At 36.6% G+C, this 20291-nt stretch overlaps 1 protein-coding gene across 2 annotated transcripts in view; it reads right to left on the reverse strand.

The window, feature by feature from the left end:
* LOC111147616 (thymocyte selection associated) overlaps window positions 1-20291 on the reverse strand; it is a 188498-nt gene that overhangs the window by 71302 nt on the left and 96905 nt on the right. For both annotated transcript variants that reach the window (XM_022503778.1, XM_022503777.1), the window contains exon 4: window positions 16276-17324. In XM_022503778.1, coding sequence (XP_022359486.1) covers window positions 16276-17324 — 1049 coding nt within the window. The remainder of the gene's footprint in view (window positions 1-16275; window positions 17325-20291) is intronic.

Here is a 20291-nt window from a genome sequence, read left to right on the forward strand (position 1 = left end):
GTTGAGCCTCTGCCTTCGGCTCAGGTCATGATCTTGGGGTCCTGGGATCGAGTCCCACATGGGCTCTCTGCTCTGCGGGGAGCCTGCTTCCTCCTCTCTCTCTCTGCTTGCCTCTCTGCCCACTTGTGATCTCTCTCTGTCAAATAAATAAAATCTTAAAAAAAAAAAAAACAGTACTTTAAAAATACCCCCAAATGTGACAGGTTTGCAGAATCTTTTTAATATATGGACACAAAGGAGTTTACTTAGAAAAAAAACACTTTCTTCCCTCTTCTGTTCCTCCCTCCCAGAAATATTTATTGAGTGACTGTTCTGAACCAGAAGCTTTAATAAAATACCAAGGAAGCATAAAAAAATAAATATTATAATACATTTACATTATATATATTATATATAACATATATAAATTTATTTATTTATTTATATTTACATCTATATCTCTAGGCTTAAAGAAACAAAGTATCTAATGGGTATGACAGATAAGTAAGAGAGACTTTCTAACACTTAAAGGTAAATATTATGATAGCAGTTCACAAGGCCTGTTATGGAAACCCAAATTAGGGGCACCGAACAAGGACCTGTGAATTAGCTGATGGAAGGTAGGGTGCCAAGGAAATTTCCTTAGAATAGGTAGAAAGAGATAGTAACTTAGATGAAGGACAAAGGATAATTTAGAATTCTAGCTCTAACACTTGCTGATAGCTCTCTTTCCATGGGCAATTATTCTCTGTGTCTCAAGTCCCTTGTCTATAACCTGGGAATGATAATAACATTTATATGGACAATGAAAGGACTTAATAAGAATTATTTAGTTATTTAGCATTTAGTAAGTCCTTAATAACTGGTTGTTAAAAACAAACAAAAATCATAAAATGCCATTTGGAAAGATAGGGAACTCAGGAAAGAATAGTCTTTGCAAACTGCAAATCCACTATGGTAAAGTATAAATGTGAGGTATGGCATGGAGAGAAGTAAGGTTTGAGAACCAAATAAGGGACAGATAATAAAAAATTTAAAGGAAAGTCACAAAGAATTTTTAGCAAGAGAATCACACAGTAAGATTTTTCTTTTATAATGTTAACTGTATCAGTGATGTGGATAATAAATTTGAATATAATATGACCAAACATAAAAAGACTAGTTAGGAGATGATCTCAATAATCCAGAAGAGAAATGATGAGGACCTGAAGTAGAACAGTGTATATTTAAAAATGTTAAGGAAGTAGAATCCATAGGATTCAATGACTGATATGTGGGAAGAGGCAAAAATAGGAAGGACTGTTTCTAGATGTCTGCTTTACGCTACTCAATAGATGCTAGTGACCTTCATAAAGATAAGAAACACAGAAGAAAGATTAATATGATTAATTTTTTAAAGATGGTATAGCTGTCCTTTTATTGTTCAGTATTATCTGGTTTCCCTCTACTTTGAGGGATAAGGGAAAGTTACACTCACCCTAAAATAGACATATACTGTAATTTTCTATAATTAAATGACTTCTTTTGTCTCTTATATTTTGGATTTCCTCACAGAAGTGCATCTTGTTTTTCCTCGTGAGCTACACACTCTCCAGCTTCATCTCATCCTCTCGCAGAACTTCATTTACCATTTATATTTGCTGACACCTGAATCACCAGATTCAGCCTGGAATTCTTTCCTCAACTATAGACCATCATCAACTTCTTACTAGACATCTCAGCTCAGACATCTCACAGACATTTTAAACTGAGCATACTTTAAACGAAACTCTTATCTTGCCCCTGAAAAACCAACCTTCTATCTGCGTCTTGAGCTCCTTTTTTAATGAGTTTCACCACCGTCCATGGTGATGATGCTTACATCAGAAATCTAGATATTTTCCTTATTTTGTGCCTTTCTTATTCCCTACACTTAGTTAACCGTGGATCATACAAACACCATCTCCTAAAACCTCTTGAATATTTGTCTTCCAGTCACAGAGGCAGTCATTGCTCTCTGTCTGATATTGGTAGTTCAGCTTTCTAATGTTCTCTCTACTTCTATCTGAATTGATTATCTACTCTATAATTAGATTTTCCAAAATGACATTTCAATAGATTTATTAAGGTATAACTGATGTTTTCACCATTGTAAGTGTACAATTCAATGAATTTACTAAATGTGAAGGGTTGGGCAACCATCCAGGTGTAGAACAACTTCATCATCCAAAAAAATTCCTTCATGCCTGTTTGTAGTCCATCTCTAACCCTACCCACCTAGTCAACCATTTACCTGTTTTCTGTCTCTATAAACTTGCCTTTTCTAAATGTTTTGTATCTAAAACAGAAATTTTATTATTATTTCCCTACTGGGAACTCTAAAATACCCTCCATTTTTCCTCTATCCTCTAATAGAAAGTACAGATTCCATAAAAAATAGACCAGTTTAAGGAAGGACTAATCTTTTTTTTTTTTTTTTTAATATGGAATACAACTGATTTTGTTGGTCTTCATTCTCTTCCATGCTGGAGGAATGCACCATTTCTTTTAGGAGGGTGAGGTGAAAATGGGAACTAGCTTGTTTCAGGAGCTAATGTTTTAGCTGTGGGCTTAATGGGGCACTAGGGTCTATTGTCAAAAAAGGAGTGGAAGTACAGGGAAAACAAAACAAAACAAAACAAAAAACAAAAAACAGTAACTCGTGGCAAAATAGAAAGAAAGGAAGAAATGACTAAAAAGTTGAAAGATAAGGGATGATGGGTGAAGTTCCCAGGAACAGAGTTAGCAATCCCTAGGAGATTAGCCCAGGAGAGAAGGATCTATAGTCACACAATCACTTCATGGCTGAATCAGGCAAAGGAGAGATCTAGTAACGGGAAGACTGAGCCCTGAACACTGGGACGGCACTGTGTGGCAGAGAACCTAGAAGCTGATATTGAGGGAGTTGAATTCCTCACCTGGAACAGAGTAATTAAGAAGTGAACCAAACTAGTTATGAGCCTGAACTAAGAAGCTTGGTAATGACACACTTTTCCTGATTCGGCCCTATTTGCTCTTCCACCCTCATAATATCGCTCTACAGTACAGCCATTATAAACCTCTCCAGGATCCTGATAGAGTTATGTCTACACACAATCGCAGACACCTGAGACTCCTTCTGGCTGGATCACAGTAACCATCGCTGTACATTTAATTGATTCTACTTGCCTAAACTCACTTACTTCAACCGGACATCTAAATATCCTTTTCTGAGCTCAATCCCAATTTTTGATACATCATAATAAACTGTCCCCCAAATCCATGCTCTCTCCAAATAAGAGCATTCTTGTCTTCCAGTTTTCATACTGAAATTATCTTCCTGTGTCTAATCCATTAGACAGAAAGTCTTCTGAGTTTAGATACTGTGCTTCATTCTCTTAATGTGTCTCCAGTGCTTATCATAGCAAATGGCATGCAATTAAGGCTTTGCATCTATGGAGCTAAAATAAGTGTAAACAATTATAATAATAATCATTATCTTAACATTTTAAAATAATTACAGATATAAATAATTTAAGAACATTTTACATGCAATATACAATTATAGGAATATCTAAAGAAATGCAAACAATAGATTTAAAATCTTTCTCCTCAATCTTTTATTGCAATTACATAGTTCTAGTTTTCTCTATGTAGCAGTAATACACTCTGAATTTTTCTTGGCTTAAGAAGGATGTGTCAATTATTCTGAGCTCTTTAACATAGTGATCCATATTAGTCCTCTTTTCATTAATAAGGTCATCTCTCCCTTGTTGAAGAAAAGTCTTAATAGTCTTTCTCGACCTTGTGTTATCACCTACTTGGTGTGGAATTCCAAAATTACTGGTCCTAGTCCTTGTTTGCAGTCCAGCTCCTGACATTTATTTCAGTGAACTTTAATTGTTACTAAAAGTTTTCTGCTGATGCCAAGAATGGCCTTAGGCCTTCCCTAAAATTCTAACATCTCTTACATAGTTTAAGGTACTCTCCATCTTTTTGCCATTGAAGCAGTTAAAAAAGAAAAAAATCCTAAGCATGATAAACCAGCATTTACAAGAATAACATCAAAAGGACGTATCTGTCCTCCCCTGATCACTTTTCTGACCTCTGATAATTCCAACAGACCAGACACAATGTCACAGACTACCATTTCTCAAAAACTGAACTTTCTTTAGAAGATGACATCTAAGCACATTAAAGTAGGTTTTAAAGGAAAAATATGAGTCCACTTCCAGTTGCTTTTCTTAATAAATCCATACATGTGACTAATTCTGAGAGCTTTTATCGGTAAAAAATAAGGAATTTGTGAGTAAGGATTGAGACTTAAAAAGTGAGCCTGCAGAGAGAAGAGACTAAGGATTAAGCTCGAAATCACTCAAGATACTTACAATTAAGGGAGACCACAAGAGGGAGAGACAGTAAAAAATCCAGGAGGAAATTCAACCACTACAGTACAAGAAAACCAGAAGGGCGTGATGTTCCAGAAAACAAAGAATGGATTTCAAAAAGGAGGGAGTGTTCAACTATGCCATTTACTGTTTTGTATTCAAATAATATAAGGACTTTGGACACTAACCCTTTATTTGATACATCATTTGCAAAATCTTCTCCTGTTCAGGAGGTTGCCTTTTAATTTTGTTGATTATTTCTTTCACTGTGCAGAAGCTTTTTATATTGATGTGGGCCCAATAGTTTACTTTTGCTTCTATTTCCCTTGCCTTAAGAGACATTCTAGAAAAATGTTGCTATAGCCAATGTCAGAAGCATTACTGCCTGGCTCTCTTTCAGGATTTTTATGGTTCCAGGTCTCTCTTTTAGGTCTTTAATCCATATTAAGTTTATTTTTGTGTATCGTGTAAGAAAGTGGTCTAGTTTCATTCTTCTGCATGTGTTTGACAAGTTTCCCCGGCACCCTTTGTTGAAGAGACATTTTCTTATTGTCTATTCATTCCTCTTCTGTTGAAGATCAGTTGACCATATAATTGTGGGTTTATTTCTAGGCTTTCTATTCTGTTATATTGATCTATGTGTCTACTTTTGCATCAGTACCAAACTGTTTTGATTACTGAAGTTTTGCAATATAACTTGAAGTCTGGAATTGTGATAACTTCAGTTTTATTTTTCTTTTTCAAGATTGCTCTGGTTATTTGAGGTCATTTGTGATTCCATACAAATTTTAGAACTATTCTAGTTCTGTGAAAAATGTTGTTGGTATTTTAACAAGGATTGCATTAAATGTGCAGATTACTTTGGGTAGTATAGACATTTTAACAATATTTGTTCTTTCAACCCATGAGCATAGAATGTTTTCCCATTTCTTTGTCTTGTCTTCAAATTCTTTCATAAGTGTTTTACAGTTTTCAGGGTAAAGTGTTTTACCTCTTTGGTTAGGTTTATTCCTAAGTATCTTACTGGTTTATTTTTTTTTTTACAGATGTGAATGAGATTGATTCCTTGATTTCTGCTGCTTCATTATTGGTATATAGAAATGTAACAAATTTCTGCATATTGATTTTGCATCCTGCAACTTTACTGAATTTCTTTATCAGTTCTAGTATTTTTTTGGTGGAGTTTTTCAGGGTTTCTATACATAGTATCATGTTATCTGCAAGTAGTGAAAGTTTTACTTCTTCCTTACCCATTCAGTTGCCTTTTATTTCTTTTTATTGTCTAATTGCTATGGCTAGGACTTCCAGAGTTTGTTGAATAAAAGAGTGAGAATGGACATCCTTGTCTTGTTCCTGTCCTTAGGGGAAAAGCTCTCATGTTTTCCCCATTGAGTATGATGTTAGCTATGGATTTTTCATATATGGTTTTTATTATGTTGAGGTATGTTCCCTTTATAAGAACTTATACAACTCAGCACCCCCAAAATAATCCAATTAAAAATGGCAGAAGACATGAATATTTTTCCAAAGACGTACAGGTGGCCAACAGACATATGAAAAGATGCTCAACATCACTTATCATCAGGGAAATGCAAATAAAAACTACAGTGAGATATTTCACATTTGTCAGAATGGCTACAATCAAAAATACAGAAAACAAAAAGTGTTGGCAAGGATGTAGAGAAAAAGCAACCCTTGTGCACTGTTGGTGAGAATGCAAACTGGTCTAGTCACTGTGAAAAATATTGTGGATGTTCTCCAAAAAGTTAAAAATGGAACTACCCTGTGATCCAGTAACCACACTACTGGGCATTTACCCCCAAAATACAAAAATACTAAATCAAAGGGACATAAACATTCTGATGTTTACTGCAGCATTATTTACAATAGCCAAACTATGGAAGCAGCCCAAATATCCACTGATAGACAAATGGATAAAGAAGGTGTGGTGTATATATATATATATATATATATATATATATATACCACACCTTCTTTCATATATATGAAATCACTCAGCCATTAAAAAAGAATGAAATCTTGTCATTTGCAATGGCATGGATGGAGCTAGAGAGTATTATGCTAAGTGAAATAAACCAGTCAGAGAGAGACAAATACTGTATGATTTCACTCATATGTGGAATTTAAGAAACAAACCAAATGAGCAAAAGAAAAAAAAAGAGAGAGAAAGAGAGAAACCAAGAAACAGACTCTTAACCATAGAAAACACACTGATGGTTATCAGAGAGGGAGTAGATGGGGGAATAGGTGAAACAGGTGATAGGGATTCAGGAATGCTCTCATCCTATTGAGCCCTGGATGATGTATGGAAGTTGAATCACCATATTGTACACCTGAATCTAATATTGCACTGTATGTTAACTATCCTGGAATTGAAAAAAAAAATATGAGAACTAAGGACTGACCACAAAATTTGCCGACCAGAACACATTACATACCTTTCAGTCTCATTCATCTCATCTGCAAAATAGGGATAATGACAGCATCCATTTCATGAAGCGTGTGAAGGATTAAATAAGATAATAATACATGTTAGCACCTAACATAATGCCAGGAACAGAGGAAGAGTTCAGTAATGGGCAAGTAGTTTAATTACAGAACACTGAGCAGCTTGGATCATAGACCTTATGATATTTTATTGAATGCAGGATGCCTCTCAACCCTGTGAGAGCAAATTTGGCTCAAGAAGAGTCTAGTGTGAATGGAAAAATACAGAAATGATTACAGCTCAAGGGAGAAGCTAGAACCAGAGACAATGAAGAGAAAAATACTTGGGCAGAAAGTTCCCATCCTTTGATTACACAATTCATACAACTGTGTTTTATTCTATTTCACAACTAGTAAGCATGCACTTTTTAAACTTTAGTTAAGGTTTGGGGGGTGCCTGGGTGGCTCAGTCGGTTAAGTGTCTGTCTTCCGCTCAGGTCATGATCCCAGGGTCCTGGGATCGAGCCCTGCATCGGGCTCCCTACTCAGCAGAAAGTCTGCTTCTCCCTCTCCCACTCCTTCTGCTTGTATTCCCTCTCTCTCTGTCTCTCTCGTTGTGTCAAATAAATAAATAAAATCTTTGAACATTAGTTAAGGTTTGGAAAGCACTTGGAAACAACAATGAATTTCCAATAAGGACAAATGATATATAAAGTTTAGTGATCTAAGTAAGTTTAATATCACAAGTTAAAATTACTTTCTTCTCTCTTACACTAGGAGAACAGATATTTCTTGCTTTTATATATTGTTTAATTCCACAATTTTATAATCAGCACTTTTCAATTCTTTGAATAAATAACAATAGACTTATTATACAGTACTAGTGGTCTATGATATACACACACACACACACACACACACACACACATATATATAGCCAAATTGAAGATATATTCCATTTGGCTAATTTTGTAGTCAATGGCCTTATTTGATTTCCTCTAATTTTTTTTCTCTCCTCACCAGATTTTAAATTAGCTATGTGATTGGTTCATGGTAAATATCTTAATGGCATGTCTTACAAAATAGCTAAAAGCAACTTGTTTTATTAGAAGTGTATATTGAAAACTAAGCACTAGGTAGACATTTTCCAAGACATCATGATCATATTGAAGTTAGATTCTGGGAAAAGTATGATAAAAAATTTTTTTAGTGCTATAATAGGCTGGCTGAAAGACTGTCCTAAAATAGTGCATTAGCATGAATCATATCTTTCTCTGAATTTTTAGAGTTTTTATGGACCTCTAGTCTCTCAAATTCTATTTTTACTTACTACTAGTATTGAGATAAATCTTTCTTCTTCAATTTTCTACTTATCAAATTTTTTAAAAAAATAGTGATTTTAGGAGGACTCTCTTTAAGCATTCTTTCATAGTACTCTTGTACTCATTTTCTATCTTAACATTTACCCAGGAAATTTGGTTTGGGAAACAAAACATAAATGTTTTCATTTATATAGGCCTGGAAACACCACCAAAAGATTAAAAGTAATGGTTCACTTGCAAGAAACTGAGTTGTAGCAAAACGTATTTGCTCAAATATATAGCCTATGTCTTATCAATTTATTTCTAGGTAAGGTTTTTATTCTAAAATGAATTCAGAACTGATATAGAAATGGAAAACTCAGATAAATCAGTTTTTGAAAATGCAAAGCTAGCTGGAACTAACCTAACCTCCTCTAGATTTTTCCAACTACTCTTTAGATTTTTTGAAAATTTAAAAAATGAAATTGAAGGAAGTGACCTCAAACAACAGAACTTAAATATCTAGTGAGCCAACACTCAATGAATCAATAAATCCCTATGGGGATTACAGGAAGTGGGTAATTCACATGCCCTTACTTTATACATACTGTGCACTCAGCATTTCAAATTACTGATTCTTCAGTGATAACTGGTCATTTCTAAACAGGGATTTCCAGGTTATGAATGTTTTTAAAAATGAAAACTAACCTAATCTTTGTAAAAGCCAGAAATGCGAAATGATTTACTATAAATTTCTTTCAATCATTTTGCCAATCCACTGGAAAAATAAACAAATTTTTTTTAATTAATTTATTTATTTTACAGAGATCACAAGTAGTCAGAGAGGCAGGCAGAGAGAGAGAGAGGGGGAAGCAGGCTCCCTGCTGAGCAGAGAGCCCGATGCGGGGCTCGATCCCAGGACCCTGAGATCATGACCTGAGCCGAAGGCAGAGGCTTAACCACTGAGCCACCCAGGTGCCCCAAAATAAACAAATTTTTTAAATGATTTTTTTTGTGGCTAAAAAATAATAACCACTAACACTAAAAATGTGGTAATCACATATGCGGTGATGTATTTAGTTCTTGACTCCACAGATGGGAGAGGGAGGCAAGGAGCAATATTCACTAATGTTTTTCATCAGTCTTTCCTCACTCCCCTGCTGAGAATATTGTCAGTTGAAAACTCTAAAAGGGCCAAAAGTTTGGTTAATTCAAGAATTTCTGAGTAGGATTACACTTCAGCCTCATAGAAGGAAAACAGTGTTCTTTGGACATAAACTCTCTAGAGAAAATGAGTATTTTATTATTAGTTGAATAACATTCATTTTTTGGTTGACATTTCCTGAAAATCAGGTCATGTCTCCTTAATGCCTGACTTTAACTAATTTTTTTCATTTAAAAGTCATTTAAGCCATTCTTTGGCTATCCACCTATAAATATTAATATAGTATATATTATACCAGAGGAAAACTTTAAAAGTTCTATTTACTCTCTCACTTCCAGAAGCACAAAAAGAACCTATAACTATTCCACACTTCCTATTGAGTACAGAGTTCTACCTGCAGGGTTTCAGCTGGAACTTGAGTTTGGCTAATTTTCAACTCAGCACTTCCTTTATTCATCCTTTCCCTTCTCCTCCCACTTTTTTTACTTGCTCCTACTATAGTTGGCTGTTTACAGGCTCATGTCTTTAAATTAGGCTACAGATCTTGGGCAACTCAAAATCCATGGTGTCTTAATCTGTATGTGCCTTAACCTTGAGGACAGCTCAAATATCTGCTGGACATATGCTAAATTTGTCAACATTTTAAAGGAAGATCATAAGTTCCCTCTTCCTTATTTCTCAGATTTAAAATCCCAGCTTTTTATGTATGTCCATGTTCCACCATTTTTTGCCTTTGGTCTCTGAAGACTGCTAAAACATTACTTTTCCCTATTCCCAGGGAAACAGACGTACAACTTCTATGTTAGATGGAGAGAATGCATTGCGTGTAGATAATCTTCAGAACTGTAGAGTTGGTTACAAACCCAAACACTCTTAATGTCTTTATACTACATCAGGTTAACACAAACAAAAGCACAGGATATAATACTATTCTCTAACAATCTAGATTTACCCTAGGAGCGTGGTTTCTTTAACACTTTTCAGCCACTGTCACACAGGAAGTGTGCTAAGAAGTGAGTCTTAGCATCCATTAGCAGCTGGTGAAGTGTTGTCTCTGCACCCCCCAGAAACTACTGCTTCCCTCTGTCTTTTTCAGCTCTCTAATTCTGGTACCAGGCTTGTTTTCTGCTCAAATCACACCACCTTGCCATTACTGCCTCCCTTGCTCTTCTCCTTAATGTCTCCTGTGGGTGTTCTTGCCCGACAGAAATCTAGAAATTCCAGCAGCAAAGTACACACTTGGGCATTAAATGGCCAAACAGAGTTAGTGAAATGCAAGATTTCTGGTCCCAGGTGCAATCTTTGAAGGAGTAGAATATCTCATCTTTCAACCAAAGGTTTGTTTTTCTATCTGGTTATAGGCCCTTTCATCAGAAGACAGAAGTTACATTTCTCCTGTGTGGCACTCAGAAGTCATAGCCATATATATCTACGACAGGCAAAAACCGCAGTGAGTACATGTTCTTTCAAACTATCTGAAACTACTTCTGACATAGGAACTAACCCTCAGGAAAGGAGAGTCTGCCCCACAACATTGCCATTTAGAAAACAGTTTTAAGCCCAGCCATTTATTTAGCCATTTTATGACACTGTTCTCATCTGATGAAGAAACAGAATGCAAAGATCTTAAAGATGTTATGTCTACACTGTCCTAAGCCCAAAAAGAATGTTAAGGGGTCAGTCAGGACATTTTCATCCCTTTGTTCAGACCCCATCCATTATTCCCCCTAATGGTTATCACGTTTTCAAAACAATAAAGTCCTTCCATGGAAAACTTCCTATGTCTCAAGATGTGTTGTTATCTCGGGGGATATCTACCACCCACACACGCCACACCTGCCCCTGCTCATATCCATATTAAAATTTTCAAAGCGCTACTACAGTCGATCCTTCCTTATTCTAGGCATTACTCAAGCTAAAGAGCAGTTGCAATTCTACCCTGGAAAACAGTTCTTTCTATTTAACCTAGTCTCTATAACCTGTCCTCATACAGTCTTAATTTCTAAACTTCCTAGATGAACCACCAGGGTTCATCACTGGTGGTGGATATCTGTACTCTCAGGTAGCACATGCATCTGTTCTGTTGTTTCACAGTGCAAGAAATGATCTCGGAAAAGTAATGACCCACTGGGAAGGCATAAGTAAACTTACATAATGAGGAATCCGATATTCTTATCTACATACAGAATAAGGTATTTTAAGGAGTTAAGTGGGTTTGAATATTTAAACTCTGAACAGCCCTCCGAGTTTAAAGCAATATTCCATATGCAAGTTAAAATCTTAGAAGCTTGTTTTCAATGACTGCTTCCTGCCTGTGGAGTATAAAAAGTGTTTTAACCGATCACTTGTAAAAGCATACATAGATAGAAGAGCTTTAATGTAGATATGAGAAGAAACATAAAAGAAATATATGAACGGATGACACTGTGATGATAAGAAATAGTTGGTTGCAAGACTTTTCAAGTAGATTATGCAGAAACTGACAGAGCTTCTGTTTATATTTCAAAAATGATCTGCTAAGCAGATTTCTATCTTCATCGTAGGAAAATGTGTTGAAAATGAGGTCAGTAGGTCTGAGCACAGGTAAATGGTAGCATTCTCTCCCATTTTAAAGTGATTTCATAGAAAATATAATTTTTTATCTACTACACTAGCATTGATGAAACTACTTATAAACAAAGAATTATTGACCCTTCTCAACAGACTGATAAACTTTCAGCTGAGCTCAAGTGTCCTGATAATATCTCTGACCTACGGTTTCTTAGCTTCTGCTTTCACCTTTTGGGGACAAGGAATCTATTCCCACATATTACACACCAAAATTGTCTACCCTTTCACTCTCAGCCAATGTTGTGATAGAAAATAAGAATGTATTCTTTGGGAGCGCCTGAGTGGCTCAGTGGGTTAAGCCTCTGCCTTTGGCTCGGGTCATGATCTCAGGGTCCTGGGATCGATCCCCGCATTGTGGTCTCTGCTTGGCAGAGAGCCAGCTTCCCCCCTCTCTCTGCCTGCCTCTCTGCCTACTTGTGATCTCTGTCTGTCAAATAAATATATTTTAAAAAATATATTTTAAAAAAAGAGAAAAAAAAAAAGGAATGTATTATTTGCCACAGAGTAGCTCCTTAAATGTATACAACAGTATCATTCAAGTTTAATCACACAGTTCCCTCAACTATTTCTCAGATGAAAATGGCTTTGGGATTTTTTAACATCTTAACAAATAACTCAACATTTAACAAACCTCTATGACTCGATATTCTTTAAAGTGGGATTCAGAGGGGTGCCTGGGTGGCATAGTTGGTTGAGCATCTGACTCTTGATTTTGGCTCAGGTCATGGTCTCAGTGTCCTGAGGTCAAGCCCCATGTCAGGCTCCATGTTCAGCATGGAGTCTGCTTGAGATTCTCTTTCTCTTGCCCTTCCCGCTTGTGTGCTCTCTCTCTCTCTCTCTAAAATACATAAATCTTAATTAAATTAAATTAAATTAAATTAAATTAAATTAAAAAGAAGTGAGATTCAGAAATAGACAAAAGGATCCCTGTATGGTCTGACCAGTGAACTAGCAATTAGTGATTATTAAGTTGATCTGGAATCCTACACATATGAATTTAGTCAAAGATCGCATTAGTTTTATTTTAGTAACTGTGAGATACTAGGAAATGTATATACTGGTCTCTATCCTTGGTTCCTGACACAGAGTTCCTAAATCCTTTGGAAGTTCCTGGATAATAGGAATATTTTTTTGTTCTAATGAGGTGACTCTGGATGGGCTTCTGGATGGAGGTTGTTCACCAGAAAAATCACCCCATAATTAGAAGCTTGGAATTGTCAGCCCTTCCATCACTGTCCAGTCTGGAATTCTCCAGAGAGGGAAGAGGGACTGGAAATGGAGTTAATAATTGATCATCCCTATGTGAGGAAGCCTCCACAAGAATCCCCAAAGTATGGGATTTGGAGAGCTTCCAGGCTAGCAAACACTTCCATATACCAGGAGGGTAGTGTATCCCAACTATACAGGACAGAAGCTCCTATGTTCAAGACCCTACCAGACCTTGCCCTGCATATCTCTTCCTCTGACTATTTATCTTTATTCTTTATCACATCCTTTAATAAACTAGTAAACCCAATTCCTGAGTTCGCTGAGCCGTGTTAGGGAGCTCACTGAACCTGAGGAGGGGTTTGTGGGAACTCCAATTTGTAGCCTTCTCAGATAGAAGTTGTAGGTAACCCGAGGACCTACTACTTGCAATTAACATCTGAAGTGGGGATCAGACTTGAGGGACTGAGCCCTTAACATGTGACATCGGACACTATCTCCAAGTAAGTAGTTTCAAATTGAGTTAAGTTGTAGGACACCCACTTGGTGTCAGCAACCTGTTTGGTGTCAGGAAACTCACATATCTGGTGTCAGAAGTATTGTGATTGTGGCATTTGTGTGAATAAAGAAGAAACTGAGGAGGGGGTCTGAGGGTTTCTCCAAGTCAGTAACTTAGGTGTAACTTATTGTTTTGTGAGTTTCTCTCCTAATAAAACACTTGGATCATTTTCATCTGACATTCTGTGAAATGGCATTTTTAAAACTTGTAGTCCATATTTTTTTCTATGAATGCTTTCTTAGTAGTTTAGGATTTTCAACTCCTTCCTTTCTGACTGTAATGGACATCTCCGGTTCTTCACATACTACACACTTACCTCTACCATTTGAGACGCCAGTCCTCATTCCCTTCCCCACCAGTCTTGACTGTAAGTTGGGACAGCCAATGAATCAACTGAACCAGGAAATAGGCAAGTACTCCAAAGTCCCCCTCTTTTTAAAATGGAAACAAACAAAGAGATGATATTCTTCTCAAGTGGTGAGACTATATGATGCTGGAACCATCATCATAGTGTGTCTTGTATGAGTAAAACTAGTCTGTGAAAGTAACTCTTGTGATGAAAAGCAAAATCCACTTTGGCCACATTCAAAATTCTACTTCCAAAATTCTCCTTAGGACAGTTAGCTGTACCCTTAGGTTCTCCATGGGTACATGAGCTAATAAATTCATTAAAAAGAAAAAGAAAAAGAAAAGCCACTTTGCAAAACAAAACAAAACAAGTTCTAACTTAAATATAGATTTTTCTATGCAAAGGTTTTACTTATTCCTCATGCTTAACTTCTGTCTTATATTAGCTTTCTATTGCTGCTGTAACATAAACTTGGTGCCTTAAACAAAACAAATTGATTATCTTACAGTTCTGTAAGTCAGAAATCCTACATAAATCTCATTGGCTAAAATGAAGGTGTTGACAGAGCTGATGAGGGAACAAAAGACTGGCTGAATCTTTCTTGGTCATCAGCTCCAAACCTCATTCCACCATACCTCACCTATATTCCAAAACCACATTAGAGCTGTGTTCCTTTCTGGAGGCTTTAGGGGAGAATGTTTTCTTAAATTTTCTAGCATCTAGAAACTATCTGCATCCCCTGACTCAATTCTCCCTTCCTTCATCTTCAAAGCTAAAACACTATCTCCCTGTAACCATTCTCCTCAGTCACATCTCTCTCTGACCCTGACTTCAACTGGGAAAGGTTCTTTTAAGGATCTGTGACTAAGTGGGACCTCTATGGTTAATCCAGAATAATCTCCTCATCTCAAAGTCCTTAATTTTGAGCACATGTACCAAGTCTATTTTGCCATCTAATGTAACATAGTCACAAGTTCTGGAAGATTAGGCATGAACATCTTGGGAAGGTATTGCGGCGGGGGGGTGAGGCGGGGAATTATTCTACCTATAACTAAAAATGAGACCAGCATTCCATCTCTCACATCATTCTATTCAGCAATAAAAATATATTAAACAGTAGAAGTCAGACACACTCCACATTAATAGCAACCTGTTAATCAACATTATTTGGGAACAATTTTTTAATTTAAAATGACTCCTTCAAGATTGTTTTTTCTGGAAAGGAAATTTCTGCTCCTTTTATCTTTCTTCTGAAGATGAGTTTGAAGATTCTTTCCAGATTTATCCAGCATACACTCAGAATGCACTCTTTGAAATGTAGAATTAAAAGTATTTTCATACCCACATACTTGAAGCCTGAGGCTGCTATCATTCCTGAGTATAGAGAGTAAACACAGCATCTCTCTTTGTTTTACTAATTGCTTTGTTTCCCCAAGCTGCTCGAACAACATCTGCCAGGCCAGAATGCACTCCTTCCACACACCACAGCACCACGGCTGGCCAGATAAACGACCTAACACTCCATGGTGTACTGGCAAGTGCTTTCCAGGCACACAGCAGGCAGTTTTCAAGAAGCAAAGACTTTAAGTAGAAATGAAGCTGAGACCCCTCCCTTCCCAAAATCTTTCCAATGGTTATGGAGTTGTTGATTCTGTTATGATCTCCACTGTCTGCAATTTTATTGATTTTGTTTTTCAATAGAACTGTTGAAGATTACAATCCTCAGATAGGCAGAATGTGGGCAGATGCTCATATGCTCACACACAGTTCTGCCAAGATATTTTTACATCTTTTTGCACATAAAACAAAATGAAGACATGTGTTATAGATGCATGCTACTGGTAACCCCCCCAAAGAAGGGAGTTTATTGTATGCTCATTTCCTGGATGAGGTATTAAAACAACTCTACCTAGAAAAAAGAACAACACTTCCAAAATAAAAGAGATTTGCTTCTGAGGAAACTTATCAAACATTCCTAATTACCAAGACCCATTGAGACGGCAGTTTGGGTCATCATATCCAAATGTCCTCCCTGCTATTTCTAATTCAATACAAACTTCTTGTCACATCTACTGGTTAAGCATCAAAATACAAAATGCTGCAACAGCTTATGCTCTGTTGATGTTCATTCATCTACTGTGCATCAGAAAGGCTCATTTCAAATATGGCATGAAATAAAGAAAAGTAAGCAAAAAACAAACTCGGAGGAGACTTGAAATAAACTGCCTCAAGAAAAATGCTAAAAAGGAAAAACTACAAAATCATAGCCTTACCTTGGGAGACTTAAGCAGACCCACAGCCCTGTTTTCTGCTAAGGTGAACGGGGTAAGCTTTGTTTCCTCCACTGAGGGATGTTTGGGAGGGCGAGGTGGGGGGTGGGAAAAAGAGCCTTCATATCTTCGCATCATGTAATACTGTTCTTCGGTGATCTCTTCAACCAGACTCCTGACTAGAACTGATCCTGTGTCCCCAGAAAAACTATTAACTAGCTGGACAGTCATATTTAAGCGGCTGACAGGAATTTCCCAGCACTCCTTGGGGCTGGCAAAGTCACTTATGAGTAGATAAGAGTCTGTGATAGCTTCCTCCAGCCGCAGTCCTGGTGTAGCAGCCAAAATGTCTTCTTCAATGGAAAGATCTCTCACAGATACCTTCACGTTGAAGGGCAAGTGGAACTGTGCACAGAGCTCAGAAATCTGGTACTGTTTCTTATCGTGAATCACCTCTACGAAACCTCCTTCCATGTACAAAGGGAGCAGTGTTGCCTCATAGGATTTTTTGAGGATTTTTTCACAGGCCAGAACATTCACCACTTTTTTGATTCCCTCACAAAGGACTTCAGTCGTCTGTGAGTGATGCACTAGAAACTGGTCCCCGACAGATACGGATGATAGCTCATGATGAGGGGGATGAAAGGCCTTGGTGGCCACCACGTGGAGAGGCTCCTTTTCACTCTTTGCTATCTCAAGGTCATAGGCAGTTGGGAACTCCCGAGGCCGCCGCTTGAATTTACCTTTATAACTAGTGGGGATCAAGAAGTGCCTTTTAGGAAAATTGCTTCGAATTTCTGAAGCTAAGATTCTCGATGCCTGGTACTTTTTGTGGATCACAATGGTTTTCCCAGGCTGTAAAGTGCTTCTGGGCAGCTCGTTTCCCTGAGGTGCCTCTATGACTTCAGCCACTATGGGGAACTCTTTACTGGTCATTTCAAAGAGATCTTGTGTAGATAACAGCTGAAGAAACCAGTTGGCATCATAACTGTCAGTAATGTCTTTGACTTCAACATCTAAACTGGGGAGGATGCGAACTATATCCTTTCGGACTGAAAGAAAAAAAAAAAGATTATGACATTTTGTCCGTCAAAGTGTTGCTCTGAGATGGTATTAGAATCCTTACTGGTGTCATAGATAAATTCCACTGGAAAAAAAATCAGACATTCATGATGTAACACTTCTTATGTGTGACTTTCATTTTTTCACATTTTAAAATGAAGTAGATCATATGTAAAATCAATTCCCATAAGCTCACTGCTCAGCTTACAAAAGAGATATTAACTTGTCCCTTCCTTAGAGCCCTATGAAGCTTGTCAATATTTCATCTGCCTCAACTAGAACCTAAGGATAACTATTTTCCTGATTCTAGAGTTAATCATTCTCCTGTTTTTAAAATAGTTTTATCTCACATAGATAAATATATGTGCATATTTATAAGTATATATCTGTGTGTATATATCTTTTTCAGAAGGTTTATAATATCATTCGAAGTCATGCTCTTGAGCTCCAGCCATAACATATGAAATTATCTTAAAAGAAATTTTCAGTACTTTGAATAAGACCCTTCCTGCATAAGGCTCAAGACAAACATTCTTCATGCAAAATTCTATTCCCTTGCAGAACAACACTGCAAGATCATGGGATATAAGGTACTTAAGACTAACATATGGAAGTCAACAATAAGATGCATGCTTTTCCAATGTGAAAGTTATTCTTTCTCTGCTGATGTTCCATTAACCTGGATAGAAAAGGGGAGTCACAGAATGGGTCACAGAGAAGCCATTCAGGAGCCTTAGGTAAGCTGGTGGGTACTTACCAATGTATTCTTTGCCTAATGTAGCAATGAGGACTAATAAATCTCAAATTCTTTCTAAGCACCCACTATCCTAGAAGTCTTTGTTTGAGACTAGAGAGACACTTAAAATATTGTCCTAAAATTATTTATCTGCTCTCCATGCACTATCTCACATAGATTGTTAGAATGGTCTTGAATTAGAAATAAAGTTACTATTAACAGAGTTGTATAATGGTTTATATTTTCTTGACAGTTTCCTACCATGTAATGTTTTATAGCATTTTCACAATCCACTGTTGTTTCCCAATATCTCCAGCCACATTTCTATCAATACACTTTCTTCCTTGCATGCTTTTGAAAACAAATAATTTGGAAGATTTTGAAAACAGAATTTCCTCTTTAAAAGCATTATCTATGTTATTATGTTTTATACTTTAACTTTATGCAACATCTGGAAGCTATAACTTTATAAGTTGTGTTATATTATTTGCACATGCTGTATAACAGAGTTCCTGAAGGCATAACGTGAAAAAGCATTATTTTATATTCTTGAATAGAGAACAGAAAAAAAGACAAAAAAAATCAATGGTTGTCTATGGGATGAAAATCTATAAAAATGCTTCATTAAAAAAAATTGAAAGAAGGCTAAGAGAACACTTCTTACCTTCATCAATTCATTGTAAAAAGGTTAGCATACCCAAACTTTTTTAAAAAAGATTTTATTTATTTATTTGACACAAAGAGAGAGAGAGAGGGAGGGAGAGAGAGAGAGCACAAGTAGGGGGAGCAGCAGAGGGAGAAGCAGGCTCCCCTACGCAGGATTCGATCCCAGGATGCTGGGATTATGACCAAAGGCAGATGCTTAACCAACTAAGCAACCCAGGTCCTCCACATACTCAAAGTTTTAAGATTATTGCCACAGGTTTCCCTGAATCTGAAGGTAATTTTAAAAACTCTAAGATCTCATCAAGTTGGATAGAAATTAATGAGGTCTAAAAATTGTAGCACTAGCATTAGGTAAGCATCATAGTCTCATGCCATTTCTCAAGTTGAGGGAACAGTGAAACATTGGTAGAACAGATGTCATAAGGACTTTCCTCAGGCTCTGAACTGATCCATCAGAACATAGGGACTCTAATGTAACCTAGGTCCCAAATTATATTTGGGCACTACAGGTATTGTGGTATAAGAATCTATGGTTATTTTGTTGACCAACATATCCCAATGTCTCAAAAAGTGCCTGGTATATAGTAGGTACTCAATAAATGAATTGAATAAATGAAAAACTATTGTCAGAACAATATCCTTGACTGAGCATTAAAGGATGTGATCTGTTAAATAAGTAGAGTTCCACATAAAATTTCCTTGGGAAAATAATTTTGTACCGCTAATACTCCTGCTATATGTCATAGAAGGTATTATATATATATATATATATATGTATATATATATATATATACATATATATATATATATATAATTTAAAACATGCCCCTGTAGGTTGTAGTGTATCTTATTCAATGGCTTTTTCTGTGCAATAAATATTTTTACTTTAACTATTTAATTTCTGTAGAACAACAATCTAGACATTTTAAGGTATAAAAATAATAACAATGAATGTGCCTTAGTAGAACATTCAATAAGGAACAATAGTACATGCATTGAAAATCAACAACTCGTCTTTGATCCATCAGAGAATTGAGGTTACAAGGCAAACCATCACTCCCAAAATGAGAGAAATATGTTAATACACACTTACTGCTTATTGGCAACAGAAGCCTCCACTGGATTCAACAACTAGTAAGAACACTTTAAGAGTAATTGACTACTTGCTGGAGACAAAGCCTAGACAAGTTTGAGAGATAAAACTTCTGGAGTCCATGTTTAGGTGGATTCCCACCCCCACTTTCTTGTTTATTCCCAAGAGACCCACCAGGTTCTCAGGGTGAAGATCAGAGAAAAATCCCTTCATGCTTCTAGCAGAATAATAGAAAAAGTCACAGCATTCAGTTTTTCTTAAAAAAAGGTCTGCCCTCAAAGAAAACTATTTTACCACAGCCTAACCAACTTGGGTTTTACCAGAGTTGAACTGACGTAGGGGAAGGGAAATACCAATTATAACCTCTTCTATCTTTCCACATGGGGAAGGGAAATACCCACCTCCAGCCCCTACTTGCCATATTCTATCTCATCTAAGGAGGCATAGGGAAGAAAGCTGGGA

The sequence above is a fragment of the Enhydra lutris genome, unplaced genomic scaffold (genome assembly GCF_002288905.1).
Source record: "Enhydra lutris kenyoni isolate GAN:26980312 unplaced genomic scaffold, ASM228890v2 scaffoldscaffold17, whole genome shotgun sequence".
NCBI classification, from domain to species: domain Eukaryota; kingdom Metazoa; phylum Chordata; class Mammalia; order Carnivora; family Mustelidae; genus Enhydra; species Enhydra lutris.